Raw genomic sequence first — 13528 nt, 5'->3', positions numbered from 1 at the left:
AAAAACAACTATATAATTGTATGATTTGAAGCAGACCGTTAAACACTGACTTCCCCCCTTCCCAACTTTCCAACTAGTCACTCGATTAAACTTTTTTCACTTTTACCATTCTTAATTAAAACCAAGTATGAAGTTGATATTCACTTCTGAGTTCTGATATGCTTAATGACACATGGAATTTTTTAATAAGTTACCAAACAAATAATATAATACAAATTATGAAAAAGATATCACCCAAAATATATTACAGAAACATAATACAAACAATGAACAAAAGTTGACACAACATTATTTTTAAAACAAGTAATACTAAATAAGTAATTCGTGTAACATTTTTGATGACTTAGCTATAGTATCAATAATTTGCGTTTTCTGAATTTGTATATCTTTTTCAATCGCCATAAGCATTAAAGGTGATAAATGTTGTTGACTTATTGTTGATCTGATTTTAGACTTTACAAGTTTTAATTTAGAAAATACCCTTTCACAGGTCACTTGAGTTGAGGGTAACAAGAGTACATATTTATAAACTGTAAATAAATTATGAAATGAGTTGGAATGAAATGAAAGTTCTTTAATTATAATATAAGCACAGGCAATGCATTTATTACATTTATCACAGTCTACTAATTCAGTGTTGTCTTCATCTTCGCTATCATGGATACTATTTTCGGTTAATTTGCTTTCTGAAGCCATACTTGGTTGAAAACTTTCAAACTGACCAGCAAACTGCTTCAATTCATTACAAAATATTTTACGTTCTACTCCTGCCAACTCGCAAATGGTTTCTAAATCACTATTAGGAAATACATTTATAGAATTAATCGATGAAAACGTTTTAGGATCCAACCAGTGACAATCTTTAAGAAGCCCTTCATTTGGCATGAATCTTGCTTCTATACTATTCAGAATAACATCTAAAATAGTAAATGCTTCAGATTTAAATCTGTCATATGAACTTAAACTTCTAGATTCATCTTGGCCATGTTCTCCGGGCATTTTCTTTTTTTTGGATATGCGCTTATCAGAAAAATTTTCTTCAATATCAACTAATTCGTTTGTAAGAAAATAAGAGTTAACATTTTTTATAAAGAGTTGACATTGTTTAAATAAAAATAATATGTGAGTATCTTTTCTTTTATTTTGGATCTGTTTTTTTAAGGTATCAATCATAGTCCAAGCTTGAAGATAATTAATTGATTTTGTTTGTAAATATTTAGATACAGGACTTGTTACAGAAAATATGTCGATGAACAAAGTAGCTATAAAAATTGTTTCAAATTTTGACCAATTACCAATGAGAGAACGTGCCATGTATTTTGATGAGGTATTAAAATTTCCTTCATTAACTGAAATGAGAAACTCTAAAAATGTTACAAATTTACTATTTTCCACATTTTGATTATTCTCGACTAAGTTTATATCTATTATAGATGACAAAGCTTTGTCCTTGCTCCACCATCGTGTAACTCCAATTTTTTGAAGACGATAAAGCTTGTTATGAGCAACATGTTTGACTTTAGTTATGGCCATCCAAGCAGACATCCTTTTATGAGAATCTGATAAAAAAACTGCTGATGTTTCAACAAGTCCAAATAGATTTTCAGCAAGTGAGATTTGGGTTGTACTTTCTGTCATCACAAGATTTAGGACGTGTCCCATACAATGGGTATACACAATTTTAGGATTGTTGGTTTTCAAGTGTGCTTGTAGTCCATTATAAATGCCTTTCATATTTGAAGCACCATCAAATGAACAAGCAACAATGTCATTTATCGATAGTCGTAGATTTTGTAATTCTTCATTTAAAAGTTCAAAAAGAGCATTACCACTGGAATCATGACAAATAACCAAGCTCAATAATCGTTCTTGGACCACTCCTCCATGAATGTAACGTACACATATTGCCAGTTGATCCATAACACTGACATCTTGCGTTGAATCAATCATAATGCTAAAATGTTGACATTCTCTGATTTCATTGATAATTGCATTTTGAATAGCTTTTCCTATTGGTATTATTAATTTATCGTTAATGAAATGCTTTGACAAAAATGTTACTAACGATCCACGGCCTTTTTTGGATTTGTTTTTGTCACTAAGTTTAATGGAAGTATTCAGATGTTGTTGAAGAATTACATCGTATTTTGAAATTAGAATAACAAGCTCTAAAAAGTTCCCATGGTTTAGATTTTCATTATTCAAAGAATAAGCTCCTTCGTGCTTCCCTCGATAGGGAATACCTTGCTGGCCTATGAATAAAATAATATCAATCAACCTCTCTAAAACTTTTCTACGGGTTTCAACTTCAATAGCACGTTTAGCCATGACGTCCCTGTTGATTATATTTTCTATATCTTTATTAAGAGAAAACCGTATAGCTGTAGATACAGATTCTTCATGAGCATTGGAATTTTCATGTCTTTCAATATCTTTATACAGACTTTTGTTAATTTTAATATTTGCGGAGTAACCTGTAATAAACTTAGACTCAAATTCACCATGTTTTTTCAATGGCCCATAAGCCATGCAAGAAGAACAATAAAAACAAATTGTTTCTGAACAATATGATATCCATTTTCGTTGAACTGTCTTATTATTAGGTAATGTTTTAAAGTATATTCTCTTGAAATCAAGTTTCCCATTACCTGACTTAACAAATGGCTGAATAGGATGTTTACTGAAGAACTGATTTTTAATAGTGATACTATCAGTTCTACATGGCCTGATAAAATTAGCTATGAATGAACCTTGAGGAACATTTTGGCAATCAAGATATTCTTTATTTTTATTTTCAAAATTAAAATCACTAATAGTTTCATCTTCTGAATTTGATTCCTCAGAAATCTGGTCAACAATATTGTCATGTGATTTATCATTATTTCCAAAACTAAGGTCACTAGTAATTTTTTCTTCTTTTGGATTTAATTCAATCTGGTGAACAGTGTCGTCATATTCTTTATCATTATTTCTAAAACTAAGGTCACTAATAATTTCTTTTGAATTTGATTCGACAGAAATCTGATGAACATTGTCATCTTGCACCACACTTATTCCATCTGGGAAATACCAAATCCATGATTAAAAATATAATAATTTAAAAATTATATTTGATTAGAGTTGTAGGGTATGTAGGAAGCAGGTACCTACAGTTAAAGCTTTAAATAATATTTATATTGGTAATGTGGTGAAGAATTTAAGAAACTATGTTTCAAACTAGTTTAAATAAAAGTAGTTATTTTTTTTTTAGGAATCAAAACAATTGGTTATATTATAATAATTTGCAGTCTTGTAAAAATATACTTTTAATTTGTATTTAAATAGAGATACAAATACATCAATCTCAAAAGTATTTAAGAATAAATACAAATACTTAGAAAGTATTTAAATACAAATACTAGTCTTAACTTGGGTTCAATACTTTTTTTAATTTGTACATCTAAAATTTAGGTATTAATTAAACCCTGGTTGGATTATAGTAAAAAAAAAGTAATATTTGATTTATTTACTAATTTCTGTGATTTTATGTATAATATTTTCTTCTATATTATCTGGTACAATTTGAATGTCAGATAAAGCATTTGAATTTGAATCATTAATAACACTGGAACTAACTGTAAAACAATATAATAGAAAAAAAATAATCATAGGATAATTAACATTTATTTTTGTTAGATAGGAACCTACCAGGGTTGGCATATTTTAAATAAACTCACACTAAAAACAACACTAAAAAGTAAAAACATATATCAGAATATTATAATAATCATTATTTTTTTTAATGTTTAGACACACACTGCAGTGATACTAGTGATAGGTGGAACACAACTGTATTACCTACTTAAATAATTAAAAATCAGTTAAGCCTACAGATCCAATACTCTTTAAACATTTTCAGACACACACAGGGGTGGTTGGACCAAACTAGTCTATATTAGATAATTAGGTACTTAAATAATTAAAAATCAGTTGAACCTACATATCTATAGACTATATGCAAAACTCTTTAAAATATTTTCTTACCAATTTTTTAAATACAATAATTATTCTATCAATATTTATGCCTAAAATACTAAAACTTAATTTGAATAATACAAGTTACTAACTTAAATACTTAATAATTAACCTAATTATTTAAGATTCTTACCTTGAACTGCTGGGGCAGTTGGAAAAAACAACTTTTTTTGATTTTTGTCATTAGCACATGCTAATAATGCCTGCCTCTGCTTCGCTTTTCTTTTGGAATGCCCGTTTTCAAACTTTCTTTTATACATATTGATTCTTAATATTAAAATGAATAAAAAGAAAAATAATTTGATATTTCACTCACTAAAGTATAAACCAAATTATTAATTAAAAGATAAAAGTTCCATTCTGTATTAATATATTTTTGTACGCGGATTGTTAACGATAAGAAATAGACAGTTACGGGCAACGACATAAAATATAACTCTAATGAAAACAAATAACAGATAAACCGGTGATTGGTGTTTTGTACTAAAAATAGAAATACATACTTATTAATCATATGTTACACGAACAAAATAATATTAGTATATCACTGTTATCTAACGGTAGATAACCGTGTATCGTGGTAAACGTACAATCGTACAAATTAAAATGCACATTATAATAATAATATATACATTATACAATATACAACACGATCAACCGTCAACACGTACCTAGAGTATATATACAGTATACATATATATATATCATGGTGTAGTTCTTACTTTACTTCTTCATTTCGATATAGCAGTAATGTCATATAATAAAATATTGATCAAACCTGTAGTACGCTCGCCGGCTCCCTCACTAGGGCCCGCGAGAACTTTGGTGGGCCTCAGTCCTCAGGGCTGATCAATTCCGGGCTCTTTTACTAGTTTTACTTATATATACTTATTTTATACCTAACCGGACTGGGGGGCCCCAGAGATCCAGGCCATGGGACTCTGGACCCTTCTTCTGTCCCATCTCGCAGGCCCTGATGACAGCATATTTTTATATTTTTTAGTTCCACTAATTAAAAACTAAAAAAAAAAAAAAAAAAAAGGTCAGGGCCTCGGCCGCGTTCGCGGCCCCGCGGCCCTGGCCAGGCCGACACTGATCATGGCCAACTAACAAACTGCTCAATGACTAACACTAACAAAAAACGACTAATGACTATAAACTATCGAAAAACGACTAACGACTTATGACTTTTAAAAAAACAACTAGGTAACTAACGAAAACCGACTAAATAACTAAAGGAGAAATTTGTCAACTTATGATATTACCACCAAAAATAAATATTTATCTTAAAGCTAATAAATAAATGTATTTAATGGTTCATTAGCATAATTAGATATTTTTACAAGAAAAAATATTGTAAGTACTTTTTATAGTAATGAAATTTTATCTTTTATTTAAATAAAACACAAAAAGACAATAGCATAGCAATATTATGTCTATGCTAATTCTTTTAAATTTTTGTTTAAAAAAATTATAAAACATCTAAATTTTTTGGATCTAGCCGATTCCTTTTGGCACTCATTATTTCCCCTGCTTTTGAAAAAACTCTTTCTGAGGGAACCGAAGTCGCTGGAATTATAGAGTATTTCACAGCTATTTTAAATAATGAGTCCAGAAGTGACTGATGTTTGATCCAGAAATCTAGTGGAATACTTGACCGTTTTTCCAGAGGAAGACTTATATATTGATTTATAAGTGTTTGCGCGGTTGTGTTTGACGTTAAAGTTGTCCTTTCTTCTTCTACTTCAGTTGCCAAAAATGCCCATAAGTCAGAGCATTGATTTTCTTGGGGTTCATGATTTACTATGGGTGCTGAATGCTCTCTGTTTTCTCCTTAGAAAATAATATTAAGGTTAGCATATATATGAAAATAATAGGTAGTAGGCAGTAGCCAGTGGGTTCTCAAATAATCATTATTCATTAGTTCATTACCAATTGATGCAGCTAATTCATTATTTATACTCTGTATAGCTTTATTGGCCAACTCTATATTTGTAAAAGCTACTTTCTTAAACCTTGGGTCAAGAACTGTTGAAATTGAAAAACAAGGTGAAACATCATTATCTTCAATCAGATTAAAACGATCTGACATATTTTTTATCAATTTAGTTTTTAATGCTACACCTAATTCTGTCTCCATTATTTTAGAATTAAGAGCAATATTCACACCTACAAAAAAGTTTGTTAATAATTAGACATACTATAAAAAATTAAATTTATAATAAATTTTAATACCTCTCACTAAAGGTATAACCATGGCAAGTGTTGGGTATTTTTCTCCTGAAAGTTCTGTTGTCATTAAATTAAATGGTGTTAGCAGTGGTATAATATCCTCTATAATTCTCCATTCCATTGGTAGGAGCATTGTTGGACCATCCTTTAGCGACATCATGACACAAGTAAGTGGTTCTTTTAATGTTACCAACCTTTCAAGCATTAAGAGGCTACTGTTCCAACGGGTTGACACATCTTGCTTTAATTTCAAATCGGGTAAACTTAGTTGTTTTAACTTGTCTTGTAAACAGCGATGTCCAATTTCACTTTTTTTAAAAAATGTTACTATTGAACGACATTTTTTTAATAAAATGTTTAAATCGTTAACTCCATCCCAACCAATATTGTTATCTACGTCACTTTCATCTGCACCACACTGAATTTTTAGTGCGTTTGTCACCACTAAGTTCAACTTATGTGCAGTACATGGAATATGAGGTATGCCATTCATTTTTTTTATTGCAGCCTTTATGTTAGCACCAGAATCGGTTACAATAGCTACTACTTTATTAATTATTTTCCATTCTTCAAATATTTCAATCAATGTTTCATATAAGTATTGTGCTGTATGATTTTTATTAAGTTTTTCTGTTGTTAGTACAAATGTTTTCAGTACATAATTTGTATTATATACATGAGCAGTAACTGTTAAAAAAGAATCAGCATTTAAAGATGTCCAAATATCTGATGTAATGGCAACATAATTAGATTCAATTAACATTTGTTGCACTTTTACTTTGGTAGATTGATAAATGTCAGGCATTATTTTCCTAGTAAGGGTACGACGACTAGGAATATGCTCCAAATAACGGGAATCTAAAAAACTGACAATTTTTCGAAAACCATTATTTTCCAAGTATGAAATGGGTTGTAAATCTCCTGCTATCATATCCATTATAATAGATATGAAGTCATTTTTTTGTTTTGTTGATGGTTCGTTAAATCTGTTACATTAAATACAAATAATAATTATTATTTTTAAATTGATAATTAGAGGTAGTAGGTATTTATGGCCTATGCAGTTAAATGGGAGTAAGATTTCTTAACGATTCGTGAAATGCCAACTTCATAGGAAAAAATTTACTTTGCATTAAAAAGCATGTTTTAGGGGTTAGCGAATACTCAATACATTAGAGAATATTTGGAAGTACAATAAAATATTAAAATAAAATGTATAAAAATATTTTATGGAGGAAATAATTATTTTTAAGCACCTCCATGTAAGTTGGAATTTTGGTAATTTAATAACAAAATATACAATATTTTATAATACTGTCAAAGAAAAAAATAAATTTTTATTTGATAGTAATAAATGTTAAAATTTAAAAAAAAAAAAATTAAAAATATAATGTAAACACTAAATATATAAAATGTTGTATAGTTGTACAATGTACCCGTGCAATGAAGTACTATAATAGTCTATAATATTTAAAGAACTAAATTACTCCACCTCTACTGCTGTGAAGTGTGAAGTATTAAAACTTGTCCAAAATTTAATATTAATAAATTTTGTATATAATTAAACAAGTGCAATAATTAATTTCTTACCGTTTTGATAACAACAATTGCTTGGTTTTTTTGGTAGGTGGCTGTTCTTGGTCCGGTTCTTGATCTGTTTCATTTATAAATTGGAATATATTAGTAAATTTAATTATAAAAATATTTATTTTGTAGTCTATAATAAATATTATAAAAAGTAATAAATAATAGGGGAGAGTGTTGTACCTTGGGACCATTTTTATTAAATGTCCCCTAACAGCTCAAATTGTTAATATTTCACGTTAATGCATATTATAAATATTGTAGATATAATAAATCTATACATGAGTATTTTTTTTCCAAATCCTAAATCAACTGCCTTTTGAGATAATTTTATTTTTAAAAAAAATAAAAAAATGGACCAAGGTACATGCGGTATTGCGGACTGCGGTCCAAGGTACAACTTACACTCTCCCCTACATTAATTTTTCCAATTAAATATAATTTTTAACTAACTAATTTCTTATTATTTACACTAGGCGAATTATAGTTTTAGCATACTACTTAGTAGTTAGTACTTACCATAATTTAAGGTTTTTGAACTACTTGGTTGGTTACTACTTGACATATCTAAATCTTTTTCTAATTCTGCATTGCGTTTATCAGCATCTAATTTGGATTGATGAACACGCCGCAAATGTTCGTGCAAATTAGATGTCCCATGACCATGTTTATAATGGGTTGAACAAATTAAGCAAACTGCTTCATTTGGGGTGTTTGGCAATTTTTTGAAGTATTTCCAAACGTCCGACGTATTTTTTCTGGACATGATTGTTTAAACTTTAAAATATTGCGGACCACGATATACTGAGTAGTCAGTAGTCACTACTCACTAGTCAACTAGTGAGTACTGACTACTGACTGAGCGATTAGTGATTACTGATTACCAAAATAAATAAAAATGACCAAATAAAATAAAGACGGACGGAATTAACTCATTGTTTTCTATAAATAGTTTGGTAAATATTAATAGGCTCTGATAATCTAATATCGTTCTATTTATGTGTTATTTCAGCTGGATTTTATTTTGGTAGCCTGGTAGGTAATAACTAGTGTTTATTTTCATAAGATAATTATTGATTATTTATATTTTATTCATTTATTCATTAGAAAAATGAAAAATGATTCATTAGTTGGTTTATTATTCGTTAGTTGGTTTTTTATTCGGTAGTGATTAGTCAGTGTTAATAACCGACTTATTTTCTTATTGTTTACTACCGACTAAGTCGATAGTCATTAGTTGGTGCTGCCCATCACTAATGTGGACCACGATTCAGATACGGATGGGAATATTACAGAAACAGAAACCAACGGTAAGCAATTTTTAAACCTGTTAAAATAAATTATATATTTAACTATAGTTAATTTATATAATGAATTTAATCAAGGTTGAGATATTTAAAACATCTTAATAAAATTGAATTTTTATTTTGTTGCAACAATAAATAAATAAATTTATGTTATTTAGTAAAGAAATTTATACAATTTAGTATAGAATATTAAATAATTATTTGTTTTATTTTTAAATTTCATATAAATCATTCATATTTTAGATTTAAGTAGGTATTTTTGATTTTACTAATTTTAATTATAAAATGTATAGTTAAGTTATATCAGCTAATATAAGCTTAAAGCGTAAAAACTAATCTAAGGCCATCACAAAATACCTTTCTTAATTTACCTTTAATTTATAGAAGTGGTTCCTTCAAATTCTGATACAAATTCATCAATATCACATACAATTATCATACCTGAAGAAAAAAATAAACATAAAGTTATTTCTACAGAGATTGCACATAATAAATTATTTGAAACAAAAACGGTATCGACTAGTGATGAGGACTATTATTCAGCTATGGAAGGGAACAGAACTAATTGCAATAAAGTAGACACCATAAACATACATTTTACTGATTTTGGTACATGGCCTTTAAATATTACAGATACACAAAGAACATATTTAGTGAAAATGAGGTACAATTATTCTGAAATTCATGATTTTAGAAATTCGGAAAGAGACGGTAGAAATGTTAAGTCTGACTGGTTTTTTAAGATACTTATGAATGGAAAAAAATTAAAAAGAACATGGCTCAGCTATTCTTTATATAAAAATGCACTTTTTTGTGTACCTTGTAAATTGTTTACTAAAATAGAAAACTCATCCAAAATATCAAAATTAGCATATACTGGCTTAACAAATTGGAAAAAAGCTACGGAAAAAATTCCATTACATGAAAATTCACCAATACATAAAAAAAATGTGTGTTCTTGGACTTCATTGGAAATAGCATTGAATCACTGCGAGGGTATTGACACAGAATTGCAAAATTCTATAAGAAAAGAAGAAGGTCACTGGAAATCCGTTTTATTGGCAATTATAGACATTATAATGCATCTAGCAATGGACGGAAGTGCGTTTCGAGGATCTAATGAAATTATTTCTAGTGTGGGAACATCAAACCGAAGTGGAAAGTTTTTAAATTGGGTGCATGTAAAAACTTTGAATAATATGGTTTTGAATACAATTTTTTGAATCTATTAATCTTTGAATCTTTATTTATTGGAAGTATCATTAATTGGAAATGATAAACATGGGTTGATAATAAATTATAATAAATCAGGAATCGGCATTACATGGAATCGATAAGTCTGGAACTGACATAATTTGGAATCTATAAACTTTGAATCTTCTTTACTTGGAAACGATAAATTTGGACTATACATTATTTGGAAACAATATTCCAAGAATCTGTATTCCTTGGAAACCGTAAATATTTGAAACTACTATTTCTGAAAAAACGTTTATTGAATCTATATAATTTGGAAATTTAGAATGAATAAACCTTGGGGGGGGCCTTTTTTCTGTTTTTTGTTAAACTAGAATACTTATCATTTGTTGATTTAGGACCTCATTGTCCATAAAAAAATGTCAATGAGGACAGCTATGGCACTGGGTTTGGTATATAACAAGTACACAATATCATAGATATAGAAATACTAAGGTGGCATAAACGTATTTTATAGAACAAATAGGTATATAGGTAATATTAATAAGTGTTATTGTATTATAGAATTGGTGTACCACTGCTTACCTAGTTACCTACTTCGATAGTAAAGTATAGTGAGATGCTTATATAGTTATATACAAATAAACAATAGTTCTTTTTGTATTCAAATGGTTGATATTATTAAAATCAATGTTGATTTATTGTATAAATTAGAATTAACAATTATATTTTTGCGCTATTTAAATGGAATACACACTAAACCGGTGCTTATGGGGGTGGTATTAACACAAATCTAAATATGTCGGCCGTTTTTTGTTTTTTTTTTTTAAGGGTCTCGTTAATTTTTTTCCCATTCTTTATAGGAACTAGGGAGTAGGGTTCTCTTAAATAAATTGAATCATTATTTCGACAAGTTATGGTGTAAACAGGGACGACTACGAATTGGTTCCCGGGTTGTCTACAGGTAACATACGAATTGGTTCCCGCAAGCTTTCATAATAATTAACCTTGTTAAATTTACTTTTCAAATTATTATGATATATTCAACCAGCAACAATTTCCTTCCCATTTTATTCAGACTTAGCACTGTCTAGAATTCAAATAAGTTCGAATAGTTCAAACACTTCAAACACTATATAAAATACTAGGTATGGTTAAAAATGTTGCTCAGTATAATATATTAATATATACATAATATACGCTACATACGTATTTGTCAATAATAATAATTGTGGTTGTAATAAATAAGTAATAACTAATAATAATGTAATAATAAGTCAAAATAGGTAAATAATATTAGAAACAAATTAGTGTGATATGAATTTACAACACACATTTTTAACGAACTGTAGGTTCGAAATTTGGCTGTCTCTCAATTTTTTAATATTTTCATCAATAAACTTTTCTTTTTCAACAATTTTTTTCGACTTTAATTTAAGTGAGCTTCTTTGCTTTATATATGTTTCACACTGCACTGCTTTTAATTGTTCAATCAATAAAAAAATATTTGGGTGGACAGAATAAAATCTAGAATTCAGTTTTCCATGAAACGATTCGCAACAGTTTGTTGTTCGTTCTGAAGTGCCTGAAAAATATGCCCAAGTTTTGGTAAAAAATCACTATCATTTTCAATATAATTTTCAAGTACATAATCAAAAAATGTATCAAGTTTTTCGTGTACTGGTTTTATAGCCATCAACTCAACATAATCGTATACATATACGTATCTTGTAACAATGAGTTGTAGACTGATAACTGATAAGTAATTTTATTCGGGAACCAATTCGAATAGTTGTATACTGGAAAGTTTTTTTTTCGGGAACCAATTCGTACACAATTAATTGACCCGGGAACCAATTCCACGTTTGCCCGTTAATTCCTACACAGCGGAAAGGGTACATAATATGTATATACACAATTAAATAAGTATATAAGAATTTTCAAAAATAAATATAATATGATGATTAAAAAATATAATAAAAAGTGGCTGTGGCACTTCAATGTATTTTGGTACAGAATGTCTCATTTATATATTATATATCATATATACATATTATTATTGTTCTTTTTCCCGCCGTGTAGAACTTACTATTCCCCATTATACTAGGCCTCAGAAAAATTTCGGGAGGGGTTATAACCCCTCAACCACCACTGCATATACATCGATTGTTGTTAACATTTTAATAATATAGTTTAAAAATAGAAAGTGTAGGATAATTGAAGATAACGATTAACGACGAGTGGTCTGTCAGTCGCAATTTTTACTTTTTTTTTTTTTATATCTAACGTGAATAACGTCACTATTATTAGTGTATGTAGTCTGTACCTAACAATTTTAGTAATTATACGATTTGTACGCGGACCACGCAATTTTAGCTAATGAATGTATGTTATTTGACGAATTACTTTTTTGGTTCAAATTTATATACATTTATATTAAATTTGGCCATCCCACAATAAATAATTATAAATGTAAAAAAAAAAGATTTGAAAAACAATAAAAAAATATTAGGCAGTGCCGAAAAGGCTAGAAAAAAAGGTGTTATTAGCTTCAAAAAAACAATGCTTACTTAACAGATTTGAACGATCGTGTGTTGGAAGTTCAGGGGACATTTTACCGAGTATTCTCGGATGTAACCGACGATCGAAACCAACGAATATTATAAGTTATAACTAATATTATTATTATCATTTAGAATAGCTGAAAATACCACTTATTTACCTATATTTAAATAAGTAAATCTATAAATAAAAATAAAAACACAGGGAACGTAATAGCTGCTTATACCAAATGGTCATGTTTGGTGGGGTATGGAAGTAGTACATGGGATAATCCAAATTATTCCATAATACAATTATTATTTTCGGTTGTATAGTTGTATCACAGATTCATAGTCGTTGTTCACATTTTTTATGTAATTGAACTGCTGAATACTTAGGCAACTAAAATTAAAATTATTAGTGCAATATTTTTAACAACCAATAATGGAATACGAAGGTTACCGGTACATCAAAAATGGAAAAAAAGGAAATGTAATGTAAGTATCCCTACATCATTTACTAATTGTTGGTTTTAGTCATAAGCGGAGATTTCATTAATTTTAAGGGGGCTTAAATTTTTCTTTTCCAATGAACAAATTGAATTTCTTATGAGATAGCTTGTAAGTATCTATATTGTATAAAAAATTATATTT

The 13528-nt window shown here is 28.7% G+C and overlaps 3 protein-coding genes across 3 annotated transcripts; 1 reads left to right on the top strand and 2 right to left on the bottom strand.

Moving 5' to 3' along the window:
* Window positions 1–309: 309 nt before the first annotated feature.
* On the bottom strand, window positions 310–4404 carry LOC132925732 (uncharacterized). The gene is made up of 4 exons (XM_060990101.1): window positions 4148–4404; window positions 1296–3059; window positions 612–1049; window positions 310–530 (listed from the first exon to the last, which is right to left on the bottom strand). The coding sequence occupies exons 1-4, from the start codon at window positions 4272–4274 to the stop codon at window positions 310–312; spliced, it is 2550 nt and encodes an 849-aa protein (XP_060846084.1). The 5' UTR covers window positions 4275–4404.
* Window positions 4405–5485: 1081 nt separating this feature from the next.
* Window positions 5486–8596, bottom strand: LOC132925731 (E3 SUMO-protein ligase ZBED1-like). The gene is made up of 6 exons (XM_060990100.1): window positions 8350–8596; window positions 7837–7900; window positions 6617–7232; window positions 6250–6487; window positions 5947–6183; window positions 5486–5847 (listed from the first exon to the last, which is right to left on the bottom strand). The coding sequence occupies exons 1-6, from the start codon at window positions 8594–8596 to the stop codon at window positions 5486–5488; spliced, it is 1764 nt and encodes a 587-aa protein (XP_060846083.1).
* A 1086-nt stretch (window positions 8597–9682) lies between these two features.
* LOC132925730 (zinc finger MYM-type protein 5-like) lies at window positions 9683–10360 on the top strand. The gene has a single exon (XM_060990099.1). It carries the CDS (start codon window positions 9683–9685, stop codon window positions 10358–10360), a length of 678 nt encoding a protein of 225 aa, XP_060846082.1.
* Window positions 10361–13528: the final 3168 nt, after the last annotated feature.

The sequence above is a fragment of the Rhopalosiphum padi genome, chromosome 3 (assembly GCF_020882245.1).
Source record: "Rhopalosiphum padi isolate XX-2018 chromosome 3, ASM2088224v1, whole genome shotgun sequence".
Classification (NCBI taxonomy): domain Eukaryota; kingdom Metazoa; phylum Arthropoda; class Insecta; order Hemiptera; family Aphididae; genus Rhopalosiphum; species Rhopalosiphum padi.
This window is presented reverse-complemented; position numbering and strand designations above follow the sequence as displayed.